The following is a 23,982-nucleotide window of genomic DNA, read 5'->3' as shown; positions in this document are numbered from 1 at the left end:
CTTTCACGTACACGCCTTGCTATGCTCGATATTCACCAAAGCTCTTGTGGAACTTACCATACTCTCACCAGTATAAGAGTTTGGTCTATGTGAGTTCAAATAAGCAATGAAATTTTCCAGCAGTTTATGGGGTAGGTGCTAAACAACTGTAGACGAAACATTAGTCTCTGTTACTCAGTTTTGACTGTGAACTTGTGGATGATTTCATGAAACGCATTGCAAATGGCTGTTTTCTTGATATTTATTGGTTGTTTTAAACTAAATTGGAAGACTGCAAATAGCAATGATCAAACAATGATATTTCAAAGGAAAAAGTCAATAAATAATAATCTCGGGCTTCCCTCGTGGCACAGTGGTTGAGAGTCCGCCTGCCGATGTAGGGGACACGGGTTCGTGCCCCTGGTCTGGGAGGATCCCACGTGCCACGGAGCGGCTGGGCCCGTGAGCCATGGCCACTGAGCCTGGGCGTCTGGAGCCTGTGCTCCGCAACACGAGAGGCCACAGCAGTGAGAGGCCCGTGTACCGCAAAAAAAAAAAAAAAAAAAAATCTCTAATTAGATGATTTTAATGAAAGCTCAAATTCCAGTAAGCCTCTTTCATGGTACTGCTCTCTGTTTGGCTTCTTTGTCCTTAATTTCTGTCTCTTCATCCCTATTTATTCTGTCCTGCCAATTCCCTCCTTATTCTATTATCTGTTTCCTGTGTCTTTCTCATTCTCCTGTTTGTCTTTTCTTTTCTCCTTTCCCACCTCAGTTTTTCTCTTAGAAAATCACATACAACACACACACACACACACACACCACAAATAGTTTTATATATTTGATCTTTCCTTACCGGGATGAAGATGTAGGCTCAGTAGTTTGTCTTTGCACACGTGCGTGTTTAATTAAATGTTCTGTTAAAGCAGTTTGGACTTCTGCTGGGATATCAGGGGAAGTGTGGCTGATTTTTATTGCAGGCTCAATAGCTTTTAGTGCTGGTTCTCCATTTTCTTTAACCTCTTTTTTCTCTTCAGTCTCAAAAACTTCAGTGGGAGCACTTGACATGCTCTGTGGAAGGGTACTGACATTGGAAGTCACAGGTTTGCTCTTCCAGCAAGGCCAGCACAACTTCCAGAAGACAAAAAGTGAAACAACCAACAAGGCCAGGCCACAAAAGCTGACAACAACTGCTAACAGGCTGACTGAAATATCTGGAAAAAATTACAATGTAAAGAAATAGTAAGTCATTGATAGTGTATGTAATAGGGCAGCAACAGTGGGATAATTTGATATTATGGTTATTATTAATAGTTTGCTGATTTAGAGTTTCAAAAATTTACTTTTAAGTATCTTTGTAGGGAGGAAATATTAATAATTATGTTTGGAAATTCTCAAAGGAGACAAAAATTTCTTTCCCAGAAAGTTTCCAATTGTATACAAGAAAAGCATGATATGTACATATCATTTCCAAGTATAGTACAAACATTCCAAGAGTTTGCAAAATGAAGGTTAGCTACATGCAACCTGCCTTGAAGTCATGAAGCTTAAGATGCTCTGAAACTGTATACAACTAGAAAGGCTTCTGTTTGCTTCATGTTGGATCTAAAGATGCAACCTTCTTACTCTCTAAGCAGGTAATGTTAAATATTTGTATAAACTGCTTTCTATGGTGTAAATGAGAATAACACATTACTAATAGAGAATGGGTACACAATTATTTGTATTTTCAAACTCCATAGGTCCTTTCTAATAAGCTTTCATGCTCCTAATTTCTAAAGTCCAAAATTGGTTGATGATTTCTTATCTAAGTATCTTTAAAATATTCTTATTTAAAAATAATTACAAGGACTTCCCTGGTGGTGCAGTGGTTAAGAATCTGCCTGTCAATGCAGGGGACACGGGTTCAAGCCCTTGTCTGGGAAGATCCCACTTGCCACGGAGCAACTAAGCTTGTGTGCTACAACTACTGAGACTGTGCTCTACAGCCCATGAGCCACAACTGCTGAGTCTGAGTGCCACAACTACTGAAGCTCTTGTTACTAGAGCCCATGCTCTGCAAGAAGAGAAGCCACCACAATGAGAAGCCCATGCACTGCAATGAAGAGTAGCCCCCTCTCCCTGCAACTAGAGAAAGCCCATGTGCAATAATGAAGACCCCAATGCAGCCAAAAATAAGTAAATTAATTAATTTTTTAAAATTAAAATAATTACAAAATTAATATATGCTTACTATGTAAAATAATTAAAAGGGATATAGTAAAAAAAAAAGTTAATGATTGTATAAATAAACAAATGGCAGAGAAGAAACAAATCTCTCATACAAAAGCATGCCAAAAAATTTATGTGGATATTCTGCCCTCAAGGAAGTGGAGCATAGCTCTCCACTCCCTAACTGTGGGATGCACAAAGTGACTTTCTCCTAAAGAGTACTTGTATGGAAAGGGGCAAAAACGATGTAACTTTACACAGAAGAAATCTGAAAAATACTAACCTCACCCAGGTGATCAAAGGGAACATCAACAGTGACAAATCATGTTAATACCCTTGATAGGATGTGATGAATATGGCACTTTATCTTTGTGGTCTTCCTCCCCAAACCAACAACCTGAATCTAATCATGAGAAAAACAGAAGACAAATTCCAGTAGAGGGACATTCTACAAAAAAACACCAATGTTGTCCAAAAAAAAGGAAGTCTGAGAAACTGTCATAACCCAGAGACTAAGGAGACATTACAACTAAATGCAATGTGGTATCCTAGATGGAATCCTGGAGTTAAAAAAAAAAAAAGGACATTAGGTAAAAACTAAGGAAATCTGAATAAATTATGGACTTTAGTTAACAGTGTATCAATATTAGTTCATCAACTGTAACAAATGTACCATACTGATGTAAAATGTTAATAATAGGAGAAACTGGGTGTGGGAAATATGGGAACTCTGTAGTCTTTTCCTAAATTTTTCTGTACATCTACAATTGTTTTAAAAAGTAAAAGCATTAAAAAATGTTAAGAATATCCCCCTACCCACTTCCATTTTCACCTTCCTAAAATAACCAATGTTAGCAACCTGGTGTTATAGCACTCTTAAAGTTTGGAAGACCAAATAGATTTCCCATGAGGGGAAATTTTTCTAGATTTAGATAACCTTATACTTTTCTTTTACAACTTTGTTTAGCATCAGTGCCAAATATGAAACCAATTTCTTTTGTTTCTTTGTTTTAAATAAAGATGTTAGAAATATGTTATATGCTTAATTGTGTCTGTCCCTCCATCCCCTCCAAATTCATAAGTTAAAGTCCTAAACCCCAGTACCTCAGAATGTGTATTTGGAGATAGAGGCTTTTAAATTAGTAATTAAGGCAAAATTAGGTCATATGGATGAGCCCTAACCCAATATAACTGGTGTCCTTATAAGAAGCGCAGATAAAGACAAAGACAGTCACAGAAGGAAGACCATGTGAAGACCCAGGGAGAAGGCAGCCATCGACAAGACAAAGAGAAGAGGACTCAGAAGAAATCAACCCTCCTGACACCTTTATCTCAGACTTCTAGCTTCCAAAACTCTGAGGAATAAGGTTCTGTTGTTTAAGCCACCCAGTCTGTAGTACTTGATTATGGCAGCCCTAGAAAACTAAAGAATAAATCCAATTTCCTTTAACCACCATTGTAAATCCAGGAGGTCCCACCCCTCCTACAAAGCAACCACTAACCCCCGTTTGGTGTGTGTCTGTCCGGCCCAAGCACTAATAAAAACAAATATCTCTTAAGTAACTATAAAATATAGAATTATTTAATACAATTTTTTAATATAAATGGCTACTGCATATTTCTTTATTCAGTTTGCTTTTTTTTATTCAATAATACTTGAGGTCTAATTTCATGTCACAGCATTCCATAATACCTCATCATGATGGATATTTGGATTATGCCCACTGTTTGCTATTACAACATAGCTACAATGAGCATCCTTGTACTCTTGTCCCTGTGCATATTTGTGAATATTTATCTAAAGTAAATATCTAGAAATAGAACCACAGGGTCACATGTTATGCACATTATTTAGCTTTACTAGGTATTTCCAAAAAGAACCCCAGACTGACTAACAAAAAACATCATATAAGTTTACTAGTTCCTACAGTTTCAGAGAAATATTGTTGTATTTTAATTTTCACTGACCTGATGGGGAAATGATAGGTTGTTTATTTCTCTGATTAGTGAGATAAAATGGTTCTGGTTAAACTCTCAATTTGTAGCTGATGGAAATCCATTAAGAAATTGAAATAATTCCAAGTTTTTATTGCTACTTAATTATAAGAATAAAAATTAATTTTGACATGCTATGATACATAGACACTAATATTTTCCTTTATTTTTCAATTGCTAGCTAAAGCTACATTGAATATATTTTCCATTTATATTCCATTGGTGAGGAATGTGTGATCATATTTTATATTTTGTAGTTTATTTTTACATTTTAAAATTATCCATTAGCACCATACCTTGAGGGAAAGAGAAAAATTATAAAATGAATGTGCTTCCTGATTATTATTATTATTTTAAACTACAGTTTTAAAATGGAGGAAGCCAATGATGGCTTCATAACTTTCGTGTATTTTCAGCTCCACTTACATTATATTTTTCTGGATATTTTAACTCAATTAACTTCTTCAGTGGCTAACTTCAACTCAGTTGGAGCCAAAGCCAAGATATAAGGAAACTGCAGGACAATGTGGGATAGAGGAAAGGACAGAAACAGTTTTCAGTCTATAACTGAAAATGCCCCCTGTTTTTAGGTTCTTTGACCCAGTTTCAACTTGTGTGTGTGTGGGGGGCGGAATTCCCATACCACTAACAATTCTCTGGATACCAACTGGGTGTTCTTACAGTTCAACTCAATTCTGACACCTGCCTACCAGAGGTAGCATTAGATTCCACAGGTTAAGGGTTCAGTCCTACATAACTGCCCCCCTCCCTTCCGATGCCAGTAGCAAATCCAAGTTGTTATCTGTAGTTTTCTGACCAACCGGCAAAAAATTGGAGGTTCCCACGACCCCTCCTTGGGTTTAATCAATTTGCCAGAGCAGCTTACAGAACTCAGGAAACTAATTTCTTTACCAGTTTACTATAAAAAGATATAAGGATATATTATAAAAGGATTACCAGTTTATTATAAAAGGATATAACTCAGAAATAGCCAGATGGAAGAGATCATAGGGCAAAGTATGGGGAAAGGGTATGGAAGCTCAGAGCACAATATTCTCAAATTTCTGCATGTACAACCCAGAAGCTCTCAAACCCCATCCTTCTTGGTTTTTATAGAGGCTTCATTACATTGGCATGATTGAGTAAATAATTGGCCACTGGTGACTGATTCAACCTCCAGCCCCTTTCCCTTCTCAGGAGGTCAGCAGGGGTGGGACTGAAAGTTCCAACCCTCTAATCATGGTTGATTCTTCTGGAAAACAGCCCTCATCCTTAGGTGGGGTCCAAAAATCACCTCATTAACCTAACAAGACATGGCTCTCATCACTAAGGAAATTCTAAGGGTTTTGGGAGCTGTGAGCCAGGAACTGTGGAAGAAGACTAAATATATATGCACAATATCACATCTCCCTTCTCACTAATGTGGTTCATAAAATACTTCATCCAAACCAAGTCACTTTTGAAAGTGAAAGGCTGTACTATCAACTGTACCAGAGTAGCAGGAATCAAGTCATATTCTGGAAACTTAGTAAATGGTCATCTTACCTCTTTTAGCCTAACATCCTTCCAAATTACCCAATCTGGTCAAATCTAAACTTTGCATGGCATTCCACAGTGTGTTTGTGATTTGAGCCCTGGCTATTGACCCAACTTCATTCTTCTGCCACTCTCCTACCTATTCTCCTTCTCCTGACCACAAGTTACTCTCTCACGATTTTTGTTCGGGCTGTTTCAAATAGTTCCAGGGTGTTTTTACCTCCTGTCTGGGTGCCTGGCAAATTTGTATTCATGCTTCAAAAACTAGATCCAGTAGTACCTCTTCCCTGAAGCTCTCTCTGCCTCCTCTGTCCCTAAGGGCCTTTAAAGTACACCCACTACCATAGCACTAGTAATAATTTATTGGCCTATAATCTTTTATCCCAAACACTTAGGACATGATGGTTTCAAAAATTATTTTCTTTTGGATATTGGAAAGGTAGTATGGTATACATTATCTGGGATAACATCTAGTAACCAAACACATTAATATATATGTAATGAAATGTATGGATCAGTTACACTGAGTGGGATCACTGAAGACTGTAAGCAACTTAATGCCAATTTAGGTAACGTGTTGGTGCCAAATTGGACAACTTTTTAAAAATTTTATTTATTTTTGGCTGCTTTGGGTCTTCCTTGCTGCACACAGCCTTTTTCTAGTTGCGGTGAGGGGGGGCTACTCTTCGCAGCAGTGTGTGGGCTTCTCATTGCGGTGGCTTCTCTTGTTGCAGAGCTTGGGCTCTAGGCCCGTGGACTTCAGTAGTTGCAGCACGTGGGCTCAGTTGTTGTGGTGCACGGGCTCTGGGGTGCGCAAGGTTCAGTAATTGTGGCTTGTGAGCTGTAGAGCGCAGGCTCAGTAGTTGTGATGCACGGGCTTACTTGGTCTGTGGCATGTGGGATCTTCCCTGACCAGGGATCGAACCTGTGTCCCCTGCATTGGCAGGCGGATTCATAACCACCACGCCACCAGGGAAGTCCCCAAATTGGACAATTTGCAAAATAATTTTCAGGTTTCAGAGGTTTGGAGGTTTCATAATTGTGGACAAGGAATTGTGGATGTCTATTTATTTTGCTTCTCCAAATGCTCCCATCCTACCAATACACTTACTCCTTTTATTTACCTTTTTATTTTTAGTGTCTAGTATATATCACAAGGTCAAAAAATATTTATGGAGCTACTGAATACACATTTGGGGAATTATCTGAAAAGACACTCAAATGTCTGTGAACTTCAAGATGGCTAAAAGTTCAGTGATATGCAGGGAATATGTAGAAATTCTTATACTAGGAAAATAGTATAATATAACTTATACTGTGAAACCACTTAGACCTGGGTTAAAATGTCAACTCCACCACTGTGTGACTTGGGCAAATTGTTTAGACTTTAAGAGTCTCAGTAAAATGGGGGAATTTATATTTATTTCATAGGAATGTTGTGAGTTTTATATAAGGAAATGTATGTAAATTATTTAGCATCATAATTTGCATAAGTGCAACAATAGGTTGCTACTATTGTCAACTATTTTTTTTCTTTAAACAAGAGTACCTAGGGGAAAAGAGGAATAGGTATGGATTGAGTATGGATTGAATGGTGATTCACAGATTAGTTAGAAGAGAAACACATCTTCTAATGCTATTTAGTACTGAAAGGAGTGAATTTGCTTATAATGGAGACCAAAATTTCTAAGTAAATATTAATGTTTCAGGAAGTTAATAAATAACATTCTATTTTCCTACTCAGTTGTGCTCAGAGAAACAGTTCAAGCAGGTAGCAATTAAAAAAAAAGTGAATATCAGCTTAGGTCCATTAGAAAGTGGATTTGCTAATATATCACCTTGAATTAACTAGACTAGCCCATACAGTCACAGTCCTGGCTGGACAACCACATGTGTTCCCCATGGGTACTTGACCCTATAAAATTTACTACACAAAGGAGTAGAGAATATTTGTTTCCTGAGGATATCAAGGTTATAACTCAAAGAAAAGGGGGAAACATGTAAGTCATTTCTTAGGGATGGGGTAGGCCAAGATTCCATGATTATCCTATTTGTAGCTCCTTCCATCCAGAAATGTAAAGCAAGGGGGGAAGAGATTTCCCCACAACAGCAAGAAGTGAAAGAAGTTGCATCAGTTAGAATTTTATTGAGAAAAATAAAACTAAAATTATAAAAAGAAGCTTATTGTATTACACACTTTTTACGTTGCTTATTATTGAAATTATGACTAATTATTAAAAGTATTTAAAAACAAAACCAATAGTTTAATTCTTAGGTCTTTATGACTTTTTTTTCAACAAAATTTGTTTAACAAGATAAAAAAAGAATCTGACTCTCAAAAGATTAAGGGAGGATCTGTGAGAATTTATAAAGTCATCAAAACGTTTAAAATGAGTTTTCATGATTCAGTATTTAGCTATGACATGAAGGATGTTATGAGTTTGGACTTAGTTCAAATTCAAATAAGTAGTCCCAGGAACATTTTTAAGTCAAGGTATGAAATGGTTGAATATGTATATCAGAAATAACCTTCTGGCTAGGGAGAAGATAAGAGTGGAGGCCAGCTAGAAGATGAAAAAATAGTTAACAGATTATAGTAGTCATCCACATGAGAGATTATAGTGGTTCTGAACAAGGGTGGCTGAAATGGGAGACAGAGCACATTGGGAAATCAAGGCTCTAGTGAAAGAGTGTGAAGATTGAAGGACAAGAATGTGATTCACTGGGAGACAAACAGGTTGTTGAAGTGAGGAAGACAATGACTTCAGCTTCGGCTGTGCTGGGTTTGGAGTACATACCCAACATGCAAATAGAAATTTTGAGTAAGCTGTTGGTCACTGCAACTCAAGATAAAATTGAAGGACTTTCTTAAATAGTAGAATCTGAATCCATGAAAGAGAAGATAAAAGCCCCTTAACAGATTCCTGATGACACTGATAATAAAAGAAAGATAACTTTAAAGAAGAAAGAGCCTGCATAGAAGACTGGGAAAGAGTAGAAGTATGAAAAAAAATGAGGCCAATGTGCTTTCATAGAAGTTTAGAGAATATTTTAAGAGTGGTAAACAGCATAAAAAGTTAAAGTAAGTTCAATTAAAACAAAGGTTGCTAAGTATCCATTAACTTTAACAAGTAGGTCTTTAGTGCATTCAAGGAGACTACTGAAGCAGAGACTGTTAAACAGATGAATGTGGTTTAATGAATGAATGGGAGTGAGGATGTGAATTCTGTGAGTGTAGATAGTTCCTTCAGGACATTGTATTTAGGGAAGAGGGAAACAGTAGCACATGGAATTGATGATGTTTGGATGTGCAATATTTTAGCATATTTTAAAATTTATGGGAAGGAATCAGTAGACAAGAAGAGATAGAAAATTAAGCAGAATGAATAATTAATAGTAAAGTCTAATAAAAGGTGACCACGGGTGGAGTCTGAAGCAAAGGTGAAAAGATTGGATCATGTCTTCCTTTGTAAGAAAACAAGGATGGGCAGGAGACCTTCAAGATGGCAGAGGAATAAGACATGGAGATCACCTTCCTCTCCACAAATACATCAGAAACACATCTATATGTGGAACAACTCCTACAGAACACCTACTGAATGCTGGCAGAAGACCTCAGACTTCCCAAAAGGCAAGAAACTCCCCGCGTACCTGGGTAGGGCAAAAGAAAAAAGAAAAAACAGAGACAAAAGAATAGGGATGAGACCTGCACCTTGGGGAGGGAGCCGAGAAGGAGGAAAAGTTTCCACACACTAGGAAGGCCCTTCACTGGCGGAGACAGGGGGTGGTTGGTGGGGGGAACTTTGGAGCCACAGAGGAGAGCACAGAAACAGGGGTGCAGAGGGCAAAGCAGAGAGATCACCACACAGAGGATCACTGCCAACCAGTACTCACCAGCCAGAGAGGCTTCTCTGCTCACTTGCCGGGATGGGTGGGGGCTGGGAGATGAGGTTCCAGCTTTGGAGGTCAGATCCCAGGGAGAGGACTGGGGTTGCCTGTGTGAACACAGCCTGAAGGGGGCTAATGCACCACAGCTAGCCAGGAGGGAGTCTGGGAAAAAGTCTGCACCTGACCAAGAGGCAAGAGACCATTGTTTCAGGGTGCGCGAGGACAGGGGACTCAGAGCGTCACCTAAATGAGCTCCAGAGAAGGGCACGAGCTGCGGCTATCAGCGCAGACCCCAGAGATGAGCATGAAGATCTAAGGCTGCTGCAGCAGCCACCAAGAAGCCTGTGTGCAAGCACAGGTCACTATCTGCACCTCCCGTCCTGGGAGCCTGTGCAGCCCACCACTGCCAGGGTCCCATGATCCAGGGACAACTTCCCCGGGAGAACATACAGTGCACCTCAGGTTGTTGCAATATCACACTGGGCTCTGTCACCACAGGATTGCCCTGCATACTGTACCCCTCCTTCCCCCCAGCCTGAGTGAGCCAGAGCTCCCTAATCAGCTGCTCCTTTAACCCTGTCCTGTCTGGGCGGGAACAGATGCCCTCAGTCGACCTATACGCAGAGGCAGGGCCAGTACAAAGCTGAACCCCAGGAGCTGTGCGAACAAAGAAGACAAAGGGAAATTTCTCCCAGCAGCCTCAGGAGCAGTGGATTAAATCTCCACAATCAATTTGATGTACCTTGCATCTGTAGAATACCTGAATAGACAATGAACCATCCCAAAATTGAGGTGGTAGACTTTGGAAGCAACTGTAGACTTGGGGTTTGCTGTATGTGACTGACTGGTTCCCAGTTTTATGTTTATCTTAGTTTAGTATTTAGAGTTTATTATCATTAGTTGATTTGTTTAGTGATTTGGTTGCTCTCTTCCTTTTTAAAATTTATTTATTTTTTTAAAATATAGATATATATATTTAAAAATTTTTTTCTCTGTAAGTGTGTATGTGTATTCTTCTTTGTGTGATTTTGTCTGTATAGCTTTGCTTTTACCATTTGTCCTAGGGTTCTGTCTGTCAGTTTTTTCTTTTTTCTTTATTTTGTTTTTACTATTCTTTTTAGTGCTTGTTATCATTGGTGGATTTGTTTTTGGTTTGGTTTCTCTCTTCTTTCTTTCTCCCTTTCTTTCTCCCTTTCATTCTCCCTTTTCTCCTCCCTTTCTTCCTCCCTTCCTTCCTTTCCCTTCCCTTCCCTTCCCTCCCTCCCTCCCTCCCTCCTTTCTTTCTTGCTTTCTTTCCCCCTTTTCTTCTGAGCCGCATAGCTGACAGAGTCTTGGTGCTCTGGCAGGGTGTCAGGCCTGTGCCTCTGAGGTGGGACAGCTGAGTTCAAGACATTGGTCCACCAGAGACCTCCCAGATCCACATAATATCAAATGGCGAAAGCTCTCCCAGAGATAGCCATCTCAATGCTAAGGCTCCATTCAACAACCAGAAAGCTACAGTGCTAGACATCCTATGCCAAACAACTAGCAAGACAGGAACACAAAACCACCCATTAGCAGAGAGGTTGCCTAAAATCATAATAAGGTCACAAACACACCAAAACACACCAACAGACATGGTCCTGCCTATCAGAAACATAAGACACAGCCTCATCCACGAGAACACAGGCACTAGTCCCCTTCCCCAGGAAGCCTACACAGCCCACTGAAAAAACCTTAGCCACTAGGGGCAGACACCAAAAACAATAGGAACTACAAACCTGCCGGCTGCAATAAGGGGACCCCAAACACAGTAAGGTAAGCACATGAGAAGACAGAGAAACACACAGCAGAAAAGGAGCAAGGTAAAAACCCACCAGACCAAACGAATGAAGAGGAAATCGGCAGTCTACCTGAAAAAGTATTGAGAGTAATTAGTAAAGAGGATCCAAAATCTTGGAAATGGAATGAAGAAAATACAAGAAACGTTTAACAAGGACCTAGAAGAACTAAAGAGCAAACAAACAATGATGAACAACACAATAAATGAAGTTAAAAATTCTCTAGAAGGAAACAATAGCAGAATAACTGAGGCAGAAGAATGGATAAGTGACCTGGAAGATAAAATAGTGGAAATAATTACTGCAGAGCAGAATAAAGAAAATCAGAATGAAAAGAATTGGAGAGAGCCTCAGAGACCTCTGGGACAACACTAAATGCACCAACATTCCAATTATAGGGGTCCCAGAAGAAGAATAGAAAAAGAAAGGGACTGAGAAAATATTTAAAGAGATTATAGTTGAAAGCTTCCCTAATATGGGAAAGGAAATAGCCAATCAAGTGCAGGAAGCACAGAGAGTCCCATACATGATAAATGCAAGAAGAAATATGTCAAGACACATATTAATCAAACTATCAAAAACTAAATACAAAGAAAAAATATTAAAAGCCACAAGGGAAATACAACAAATAACATACAAGGGTATCCCCATAAGGTTAATGGCTGATTTTTCAGCAGAAAATCTGCAGGCCAGAAGAGAGTGGCAAGACATATTTAAAGTGATAAAAGGGAAGAAATTACAACCAAGATTACTCTACCCAGCAAGGATCTCATTCAGAGTCGACAGACAAATTAAAAAACTCAGAGAAAAGCAAGAGCTAATAGAATTCTGCATGACCATACCAGCTTTACAGCAAATGCTAAAGGAACTTCTCTAGGCAGGAAACACAAGAGAAGGAAAAGATCTACAATAACAAACCCAAAACAATTATGAAAATGGTAATAGGAACATACATATCGGTAACTACATTAAATGTAAGTGGATTAAATGCTCCCACCAATAGACAAAGTCTGGCTGAATGGATACAAAAACAAGACCCATATATATGCTGTCTGTAGGAGACCCACAGGGATACATACAGACTGAAAGTGAGGGGATGGAAAAAGATATTCCATGCAAATGGAAATCAAAAGAAAGCTGGAGTAGCAGTATTCATATCAGACAAAATAGACTCTAAAATAAAGACTACTACAAGAGACAAAGATGGACACTAACTAATGATCAAGGGATCAATCCAAGAAGATATAACAATGGTAAATATTTATGCAACCAACATAGGAGCACTTCAATACATAAGACAAATGCTAAGAGGCATAAAATGGGAAATCGACAGTAACACAATCATAGTAGGGGACTTTATCACCCCACTTTCACCAAAGGACAGATCAACTAAAGTGAAAATAAATAAGGAAGCACAAACTTTAAAGGATACATTAAACAAGGCAAATCTAATTGATATTTATAGGATATTCCATCCAAAAACAACAGAATACAATTTCTTCTCAAGTGCTCATGGAACATTCTCCAGGATAGATCATATCTTGGGTCACAAATCAAGTCTTGGTGAATTTAAGAAAACTGAAATTGTATCAAGTATCTTTTATGACCACAATGCTATGAGACTAGATATCAATTACAGGAAAAAAAAAATGGAAAAAATACAAACACATGGAGGCTAAACAATACACTACTTAATAACCAAGAGATCACTGAAGAAATCAAAGAGGAAATAAAAAAACCTAGAAACAAATGACTATGAAAACACAATGACACAAAACCTATGGAATTCAGCAAAAGCAGTTCTAAGAGGGAAGTTTATAGCAATACAATCCTACCTCAAGAAACAAGAAACATCTCAAACAAACATCCTAACCTTACACCTAAAGCAATTAGAGAAAGAAGAACAAAAAAACCCCCAAAATTAGCAGAAGGAAAGAAATCATAAAGATTAGATCAGAAATAAATGAAAAAGAAATGAAGGAAACAAGAGCAAAGATGAATAAAACTAAAAGCTGGTTCTGTGACAAGATAAACAAAACTGACAAACCATTAGCCAGACTCATCAAGAAAAAAAGGGAGAAGACTCAAAGCAATAGAATTAGAAATGAAAAAAGAGAAGTAACAACGGACACTGCAGAAATACAAAGAATCATGAGAGATTACTACAAGCAACTATATGCTAATGAAATGGACAACCTGGAAGAAATGGAAAAATTCTTCAAAAAGCACAACCTTCTGAGACTGAACCAGGAAGAAATAGAAAATATAAACAGACCAATCAGAAGCACTGAAATTGAGACTGTGATTAAAAATCTTCCAACAAACAAAAGCCCAAGACCAGATGACTTCATAGGTGAATTCTATCAAACATTTAGAGAAGAGCTAACACCTGTCCTTCTCAAACTCTTCCAAAATATAACAGAGGGAGGAACACTCCCAAACTCATTCTACAAGGCCACCATCACACTGATACCAAAACCAGACAAAGATGTCACAGAAAAAGAAAACTACACAACAATATCACTGATGAACATAGATGCAAAACTCCTCAACAAAGTACTAGCAATCAGAATCCAACAGCACATTAAAAGGATCATACACCATGATCAATTGGGATTTATCCCAGGAATGCAAGGATTCTTCAATATGTGCAAATTAATCAATGTGATAAACCATATTAACAAGTTGAAGGAGAAAAATCATATGATCATCTCAATAGACGCAGAAAAAGGTTTAGACAAAATTTAACCCCATTTATGATAAAAAAATCCTCCAGAAAGTAGGCATAGAGGGAACTTACCTCAACATAATAAAGGTCATATATGACAAACCCAAAGCCAACATCGTTCTCAATGGTGAAAAACTGAAACCATTTCCTCTAAGATCAGGAACAAGACAAGGTTGTCCACCCTCACCACTATTATTCAACATAGTTTTGGAAGTTTTAGCTATAGCAATCAGAGAAGAAAAAGAAAGAAAAGGAATCCAAATCGGAAAAGAAGAGGTAAAGCTCTCACTGTGTGCAGGTGACATGATACTATACATAAAGTATTCGAAAGATGTCACCAGAAAACTATTAGAGCTAATCAATGAATTTGGTAAAGTAGCAGGATACAAAATTAATGCAAGGAAATCTCCTGCATTCCTATACACTAATAATGAAAAATCTGAAAGAGAAATTACGGAAACACTCCCATTTATCATTTCAGCAGAAAGAACAAAACACCTAGGAATAAACCTACCTAAGGAGACAAAAGACCTGTATGCAGAAAACTATAAGACACTGCTGAAAGAAATTAAAGATGATACAAACAGATGGAGAGATATACCATGTTCTTGGAAGAATCAACATTGTGAAAATGACTATACTACCCAAAGCAATCTACAGATTCAATGCAATCCCTATCAAACTACAAATGGCATTTTTCACAGAACTAGAACAAAAATTTTCACAATTTGTATGGAAACACAAAAGACCCCACATAGCCAAAGCAATCTTGAGAAAGAAGAATGGAGCTAGAGCAATCAGGCTCTCAGACTTCAGACTATACTACAATGCTACAGTAATCAAGACAGTATGGTACTGGCACAAAAACAGAAATATAGATCAATGGAACAGGATAGAAAGCCCAGAGATAAACCTACGCCCATATGGTCACCTTATCTTTGATAAAGGAGGCAAGAATATACAATGGAGAAAAGACAACCTCTTCAATAAATGGTGCTGGAAAAACTGGGCAGCTACATGTAAAAGAATGAAATTAGAACACTCCCTAACATCATACACAGAAATAAACTCCAAATGGATTAAAAACCTAAATGTAAGGCCAGAAAGTCTTAGCAGAAACATAGGCAGAACACTCTACGACATAAATCACAGGAAGATCATTTTTGACCCACCTCCTAGAGAAATGGAAATAAAAACAAAAATAAACAAATGTGACCTAATGAAACTTCAAAGCTTCTGCACAGCAAAGGAAACCATAAACAAGATGAAAAGGGAACCCTCAGAATGGGAGAAAATATTTGCAAATGAAGCAACTGACAAAGGATGAATCTACAAAATTTATAAGCCACTCATGCAGCTCAATATCAAAAACACAAACAACCCAACCCAAAAATGTGCAGAAGACCTAAACAGACATTTCTCCAAAGAAGATATACAGATTGCCAACAAACATATGAAAGAATGCTCAACATCATTAATCATTAGAGAAATGCAAATCAAAACTACAATGAGGTATCACCTCACACCAGTCAGTAAGGCCATCATCAAAAAATCTACAAACAATAAATGCTGGAGAGGGTGTGGAGAAAAGTGCACTGTTGGTGGGAATGTAATTTGCTACAGCCACTATGGAGAACATTATGGAGGTTCCTTAAAAATCTAAAAATAGAACTACCACATGACCCAGCAATCCCACTACTGGGCATATACCCTGAAAAAAACATAATTCAAAAAGAGTCATGTACCACAATGTTCATTGCAGCTCTATTTACAATAGCCAGGACATGGAAGCAACCTAAGTGTCCATCGACAGATGAATGGATAAAGTAGATGTGGCACATATACACGATGGAATTTTACGCAGCCATAAAAAGAAACAAAATTGAGTTATTTGTAGTGAGGTGGATGAACCCAGAGAGTGTCATACAGAATGAAGTAAGTCAGAAAGACAAAAATAAATACTGTATGCTAACACATAAATATGGAATCTAAAAAAAAAAAATGTTCTGAAGAACCTAGGGGCAGGGCAGGAATAAAGATGCAGAGGTAGAGAATCGATTTGAGGATACGGGGATGGGAAAGGGTAAGCTGTGATGAAGTGAGAGGGTGGCATGGACTTATATAAAGTAACAAATCTAAAATAGATAGCTAGTGGGAAGCAGCCCTATAGCACAGGGAGATCAGCTCGGTGCTTTGTGACCACCTAGAGGGGTGCGATAAGAAATGTGAGAGGGAGACGCAAGAGGGAGGAGATATGGGGATATATGTATATGTATAGCTCATTCACTTTGTTATAAAGCAGAAACTAACACACCATTGTAAAGCGATTATACTCCAATAGAGATGTTAAAAAAAAGAAAAGAAAAGGAGGATGGTTCTGGAATCAGGTAAGTTTATAGGTATAGGCAGGAAGACATGGGAATTCTTTTTGGTAAGTACAATTTTCTCTGCAAAATAGGAGTTAGGGTCAACTGCCAGTTATTTTGGGATACTGGGGAATAATTTGGAATATTTAAACAGAGTGTGGAAAATCTGATATATGAACTTTAGAGAACAGGAGAAAATTGAATAGGAAAACAAAGGATGTCTGGTCAGAATTGAGGGTTCTTTTGAAATTGGAGACTAAGAGTGATACTTGTCTGCCTGGTTTTAAAACCTCCTAAATATTGTTTCTTTGGTGTAGGAATAGAGAAGCAGATGAATTTATCCATGAATGAGCACCCCCTACCCTCCCAGGAGAATGTGATAAACCTCAAAGGAGAAAATGATTGCGATGATGAAATGATGTATCGTAAGTATGATGCAATATTTGTTGACAGGGAATTCACACAGAGGTAGAAAACTGAATGGAGTTTCCAAATGAGAAAGATAAAAGCATAGGAGCTCTTCGTTGGGGCTCAGAATATTTGAATTTATAATTCTAAAATAGTACTGTTTAACATAATGACTAGTGTTTGAGCATGATCATAAAAGAAATGAGGTAAGGTGGAGAGGAGGAGAAGATCACTGGAGCAAAGGGGCCAACCATTCTGAGGCCAGGGTGATGAATATGAGTGGTTTGCCTTCACACAGACTTTGAAATTGCCCATTTTAATGAGGAAGCTTGATGAGTAGGATCTCTCTAGCTCAAAATTTTAATGTCTCTGGATAATTAAAAAGAATCCATTATATGCCATTCACCCAATTAGATCTTGGTAAAATTAGAGTAAATGAAATTTCAAAAATTAGATTAGACTCAAAGATAATTAGGTTTAAAATTGCTCAAACTCTGATTTGACTACATACATATGCATAACTATTGCTTCCACCGATATGTATCTACTTATCTATCTGTCTGGTTGGCTGACTCTATATCTCTGACTGATTTGTAGCCATAAAGATCTTACTCTTTTATCATGTCTTAATATCTCAAAATAAAGTGACATTGTTATAAAAAAACAGGAAAGACCACTCTCATCAGAAAATAGAATAAGCCAAAAATTGCTAATTCCTCAGAATCTTTTAGTAAAACAGAACTTTGCTAAAGTCTAACATTTGCATGGTCTTAATTACTATGGATTGTAAATACTGTTAGGTCTAATTACCTATTAACCATGCAGATGGCTACGATGCAGAAAAGCATAGGCCAATTTGTATGCTCTCAATTCCAATTACTACTGCCTTAGTTGATAATCTTTCTGTGTCTTTCTGCATCATTTTTTTAAATTTTAAAATTCTAGTTTTTTAATTTCTCAAAATGTACAAAGAAGTAATTTCTCAATTAATCAGAAATTATAATTTCTTGTATATTCCAAGTTTTTTGTTTCTTTGGTTGTCCTCATTTTTGCCTGATGACGACCATGTTTATGGCAACATTCTGCAGAGAACAAGAGGTAATAAAACTCAAACCAACAACTCTTATTCAGAGAAAGCTGAGGAAAGCTGCCTCTAAAACGAAAATTTGGAATTATCTTTGAAGTTAACTTATTTATACTCTTCATATGGTGTTATTATTATAATGGGGCATAATTCTGATTTCTACAATAAGGGACCAAAAAAATACTGACTTAAACAAGATAGAAGTTTATTTCTCTCTCATTTAATTAATTGGCTCAGCATAAGAAAGCAGGGCAAATACATCAGCTTCAGGTGTTTGGAATCCTGGTTTCTTCCATATTTTTGCTTTTCTATTCAAAGGTTTTTGCTTTCTCGTTAAAGTCCAAGATGGCAAGCTTAATGTCTACGTTCCATGCAGCTGGATGAAGAATAACAAGCTTGTTACAATTGCTAATAGCTATTAAGTAAGTGTGTCATAGTTTTCTCTGTGTACGTGCTAAAGCAAATACATCAGCATCAGAAGTCGCAGAATGAGTCTAAATTGGCTTGGAAGAAAATACTGGAGAAAATAGCGAAACAGACCCGTAACCCTCATAAGCCAAACTTTTGTTGGGTCAGATGAGTTTGGCAACATTGCCAACATTCGACATAACTGTACAGCTAGCTTTAGAGCACAACAACACTAGATTTTATATCTTATGAATTCCTGTGTGGAAAAAAGTGCATCATTACTAGTCTTGACAGCATTCTTGATGGCAAAGAGTCCAATGATGAAAGGATAAACAAAGGTATCACCAAGTCTCAATCAAAAAGCCATTCAGAAGAATCAGACTCAAAACTTTAATTTTTAAATTATTTTAACCTATATGTCTTTTATACTTTCCTTTTTATATTTGTACAAGAGTGATATATGATATTAAAAATTCATGTCTAACTTTTAGAAGTTTTTCCATAAGTATAAAATAAAAAATTCTATGTGATAAGAAAGCATAATTTAATTTGCATCCTTCTTTTTCCTTTTTTGGTATCATATAAAATAATGTTGTGTCTTGTAATCAATAGCATCTTAGATTCAATAAAATATGGTATCAAGTATAGTACCAAATATCGTATTAAATTAGCCAAATTTATTGGCTAATTTGTTGACAGGGAATTCACACAGAGGTAGAAAACGGAATGGAGTTTCCAAATGAGAAATCTTTACATATATTTGTAATTGAGTAAATGATTTATAAATGATTTATAATCTGTGATTGTATATTAATTCTATATTTACATTAACTTGAACAACTGTGCACAACATTTAATTAATGGTACCAGTACCATTCTTATTAGTCAAGTAACTTCAGTGAAAGTGTTTGCCATATAAATACCTGCTTGCTCCCACATCTAAGAAATTGAAGAACACACATATGAATTTAGAATAATTTGTTTAAATGTTTATTTTAGAATTTTTACTACTAAATTAAAAGTGTAAAAGTGAAAATTTATAACATTAATGAATTAAATGTTTATTTAAAATATTTAAATTATGGTTAGGTCTATACAGTTGTGATGCGACTATGAGCTTAAGTGGGTTTGATTAGCTGCATTTATGAGGTCTGCTTTTCAAGCAACAAAGTTTCCTAAAACCTCATAGGGATTTGGATATGGAGAAGCAATTAAAGACTGACCAGAAATGAACTCAAATGAAGTTCAAAAACTCTTATGTATATTCAATCACAGTATGTATGAAAAATCACATTTAAGGCCAATATATTGTTTTGTATTTTCCCTAAGCATTATAGCATTAAGTCCTATTATATCAATAAATTAATGAATTTAGTGGGTGATCTATCTATTTAGGGGGACAGGGAGAATCAGTGGCAAAAAGACTGCAAAAATCTGATTTTCTAAAAAAATAGCACATGATGAACTTTCCAGTGTACTAGTAATGCTGGCATCAATAATGTCTCTAAAAAAACTATTCCAAAAGAGTAAATTAACTAGTGTTGCCATCTGCAGTTAAGTTTTTGTAAAGTTTACTAAAATATGGGATCTGTCGACTTAATTGCTTGATCCTCAAGTCAATAACACTGCTGCTGCTTCTGCTACTGCTGTAGTAGTAAATGGTAAAGAGAATGGTGAAGCTGCTCCTTACTGGCATTAAAAAAAACATTAGGAGAATATCTTATTTATATATATGATTCATGACTTCTTTAAGGTAGAATAACTTTAGGATTACAGTCAACCCTCTGTATCCATGTTCCATATCCATGGGATCAAGCAACCACAGGTTGAAAATATTTTTTAAAAAAAGAAAAATTCCAGGAAGTTCAAAAAACCAAAACTTGAATTTGTTACACAGGCTACTATTTACATTATGTTTACATTGTATTTACAACTATTTACATAATCATTTACATTGATTTAGGTATTAAAAGTAATCTAGAGATGATATAAAGTATATGGGAGGAAGCGCTGTAGGTTACATGCAAATACTACATCGTTTTATATAAGGAACTTGAGCATCACAAATTTTGTTATCTGTGGGGGCTCCTAGAACAAATCCCCCATGGAGACCAAAGGAGGACTACACCTGCACTTCTCTGCCTTTACACTTATATGAAGGAATCTAAAAATATACACAATCTGGAAGCTTGCAATTGTCACTGCAACCTTAGAATAACTGACACCATCTGGGCAGTGCTGAAAGTAAAAAACCACTGTACCATTCAATGTCCATGTCCTCCTACCAATAATGTGTTTCTCTTTAAACAAACAGTGAGTAGAAGGCTCGCCTACTGTAAGTGTGTTTACGTAGGGATCTTTAATAAAGGACACAAGTACATAAGTTATAAGAAAGTTTACTTTAAAGAACAAAGTGAAGCTGAGTGGCTAATTAATATAATTAAAGACTTGGTAAATAATCTTTGATCCGTTTCATAGATATATATTGGTATTGGGAGTATATTTGCAGATTAAAGTATTGTACTTCTAATTGTTGCATAGATTTACAAATGGAAAATGTAAAGCAATCTTGTGCATCTTTATATCTCATACACAACCTAGTAGGATGTCTTTTCTAGTGACAGCCATTGAATAAATATTCATATATTAAATTGAATACCCCATTTGAATAGTACATATTTTCCCCTAAGGGCAGAAAAATATCCATGTAATGGTTTTAGACTATGTTTTGTCCACTTTTTGTTCCCAAGGGAAAGTCCAAAAGGAATTAGGATTACAACTACTTCTTGTAGTGCTTAGGACGGGCTCAGAACCCTTTCTACGATTCATATACTGTGCTTTACCTTAAGCTGATAATTGTGTATTTATAAAGATTTAAGAGCTAGTGTTTGTTTTCCAACCTTCAAATTTTCCTCATTATCAATCAATTTGAGACCCAGGAAACCACTATTTGGTGTATGATCACAAGGGGTAGTGGTGGGGTGGTGGTGGAAATCAGTAGTTTTGTCCACAGTATCAAATGTTAAATGACCAAAGTACAGATCTTTAAACTTAAATACTCTCATTTCTTTCACTTCACCTCCTTCTCTTAGTCTTATCTTTAGCAAGTGTATCATCAAAGACATTTCAGAGCAACTTATCCATTCACCACACAGGATTTTAAGTTCACTCTATTTTGAGTGTTTATCTCATGCTTAGCTACCATACACAAGACAAGCATATACACAATGTTCACCCAGTGCCTTCCAATAGTAGTTGAGTTTCATACATTCCTAGCAATTTAACACCTGATGAACAAATGGAAGACTCTGTTGTGTTTATAAAAATTCACAAAATGTCTACGTTTCCAGCATATGTACAGAAGCAATTATGTATCATTCCGCTCCAGGGCCCAAATAGCAACAACTCCTCAGGTTCTGCCAAGTGCATACAGAAGCCTCTCGTGGTTCCTATTGCCAAGATCAGAGAATTTTAAGAGTGCAAATATTCCACTTAAATAATGGTACGCAAAGACTAAACCACATCTCTCCTCCACCTCCATCCCCTCTCCCTTTGTCTTTGGTGGTAGTGGATGAGGGGATCACTAACTGTGCCCTCTTTTCCTCCTCCCCAGCACAGAGCTCTCCACCGTCACGTTCACACTGAGCTACGGTCCAGCTCTTACCTGTTGCCTTGGTTACCCTCAACCCACGAAGCCCTGTCAGGTGACTAAAATGACGGGAAAGTAAGGGGAAAGATACAAGACCCTACAGAAGGAATGATAACCTTCCAGCCCGATGACGAAAATCCCCAACCAGTGTTCGTCTCCCAAAGCAACAAGTGACCCTCTCACAAGGGACTCTTAAAACCACGCGGCCAGCAACTCCCAGAATCCATCTCGCCCACGTCAACAGCACAACAGGCTGCACATAGCGCAGGTCGTAAAAAACCCTTTCCCCCAAGCATGACCAAAACAGTGGCTCTGATACGCTCCCCACACCCCTTTGAGAAAAATCTGTCACCTGAGACTTCTTTCCACCTCCAGATTTCTGAAGGTCGATGTGTTTCCTCCATCCCACCCCGTTTTTTTCCCCCAAGTTTCTTGAAGGAGCAGAGAGGGTGCCTGTGTTGGGGGGTATATGAGCACGTGTGTAGAAAGGATTTATAACCCTTTGCCTCTGTTCCACGTAAATCTGTATGTGCGCTGAGCCTTACCTGTCGCGTCAAAAATGGGATCCATAATCCGTGCTGTTGGGCCAACGTTGTCATGAAGCCCTATAAAGTCATATGTATTAAAGGGCTTTGCACACTGTCAAATGCTAGACAGCTTGCGGCCGCGGGTTATCCCTACAGGGATCCTTTCTGCTCTCGGCGGCCAAGGCAGCCCCATTTCCAACGCGGCTCTTTGCGTCCACGCCCGGATTCTTCCGCCTGGCCCCCTCCCCAAGCCGCGACCCACCACCTGCGGGACAAGCTAGGGCAACCAGAGTCCGGGTGGCGAATGGCCCCCGAGGGCAGCGCTCGGCTAATGGTCGGACGCCGCCGCTCGCGCTCGCCCCTCCACTCCGGGAGGGAGATCGGAGGCGTGGGAAAACTCAGAGAGAGGGGGTGCAGGCGCCTGGGAGCGAGAGACGGCGCCGGCGGGTATGGAGTGGACCAGAGAAGTGGAAGAAGCCGGGCAGATGGAGGCGAGGAGACAAAACCCGAAGAGTCCACGCTGGAAGTCACCAGGAGCTGACCAGAAGGAAGGAGCGAGGTAGGATAGGAAAGCGCGGCGTCCCAAAGATGCGCCGGCGCCGCACTGAAGGCTCAGGACCCGGGAGCTTAGAGCCGAGAGGACGCGGGTCCCAGACGACTGGGAGGTCGCGAGCGGAGCCCTCCCCCAATTACCTGTGCTACTTCCGCCCTGGCTGCCCCTGTCCGTGGGGAAGATGCTCGAGCATTTCTCCCACTCCACCTGGCCCGCGAAGCACAGCTCGGTGACGATATGCAGCGCCTTCTGGCACAGGCTGCTCACTCCGTCCTCCTTTTGGAAACTCATCGTTTGGCCTTGTTTCCCCCAATTAGCCGTCCTTTCCCCTTCCCGTTACCTCTGTGCTGGCCCCTCTAGCGCCGTAAACCATAACCGGCCCTCGAGGACTTTGGCCGGAGAGCGCGCAGCTAAAAGGCGGCAATTTAGGAGCCCCATGTTGGCCCCATGGCGGGAGCGGAGGGCTCGGGAGAAGGGGGAGAGGCTGGGGCGGTAATCGGGGCGAGGCGGGGGCGGCAGCGGCGGCTGCGAGGTTTTTGCCAACTCTCACGCGGCGCGAACGAGCCCGAGCGAGCTGGAGAGAGACCCGGCATGGAGTGCGGAGGGGAGGGAGCGGGGGACGTAAAAAAACTAAAGCCCTCGACTGCTGCAGCGCTTGTGTTTCAGGCGGGTGCCTGACGGAGGCGCTTCCAATCGCAGCCTGGCGCCGGCCCGGTGACCCCCAATAGAACGCGCCGTCCCCCTTCTTTAGTCCCCGGGGGAAGGGGGAGACCATGGGGGAGGGGCGGCCCGGCTCCCCTGCTGGGTCGTCCTGCGGAGGCTGGGGATGCT

At 38.9% G+C, this 23,982-nt stretch overlaps 1 protein-coding gene across 1 annotated transcript in view; it reads right to left on the bottom strand.

Moving 5' to 3' along the window:
- The window catches only part of SYT10 (synaptotagmin 10), a 77,010-nt gene extending 53,365 nt beyond the window's left edge, over window positions 1–23,645 (bottom strand). Inside the window, exons 1-2 of the mRNA XM_027129257.1 lie at window positions 23,292–23,645; window positions 835–1,192 (exon numbers count right to left, since the gene is read on the bottom strand). Coding sequence (XP_026985058.1) covers window positions 835–1,192; window positions 23,292–23,442 — 509 coding nt within the window. The 5' untranslated portion in view covers window positions 23,443–23,645. The remainder of the gene's footprint in view (window positions 1–834; window positions 1,193–23,291) is intronic.
- Window positions 23,646–23,982: the final 337 nt, after the last annotated feature.

This window comes from Aethalodelphis obliquidens, unplaced genomic scaffold (assembly GCF_003676395.1).
Source record: "Aethalodelphis obliquidens isolate GAN/ISIS:26980383/991018 unplaced genomic scaffold, ASM367639v1 scaffold36, whole genome shotgun sequence".
Taxonomy (NCBI): domain Eukaryota; kingdom Metazoa; phylum Chordata; class Mammalia; order Artiodactyla; family Delphinidae; genus Aethalodelphis; species Aethalodelphis obliquidens.
Note: the sequence above shows the minus strand (reverse complement) of the source record. Positions and strands in the feature narration are given on the sequence as shown.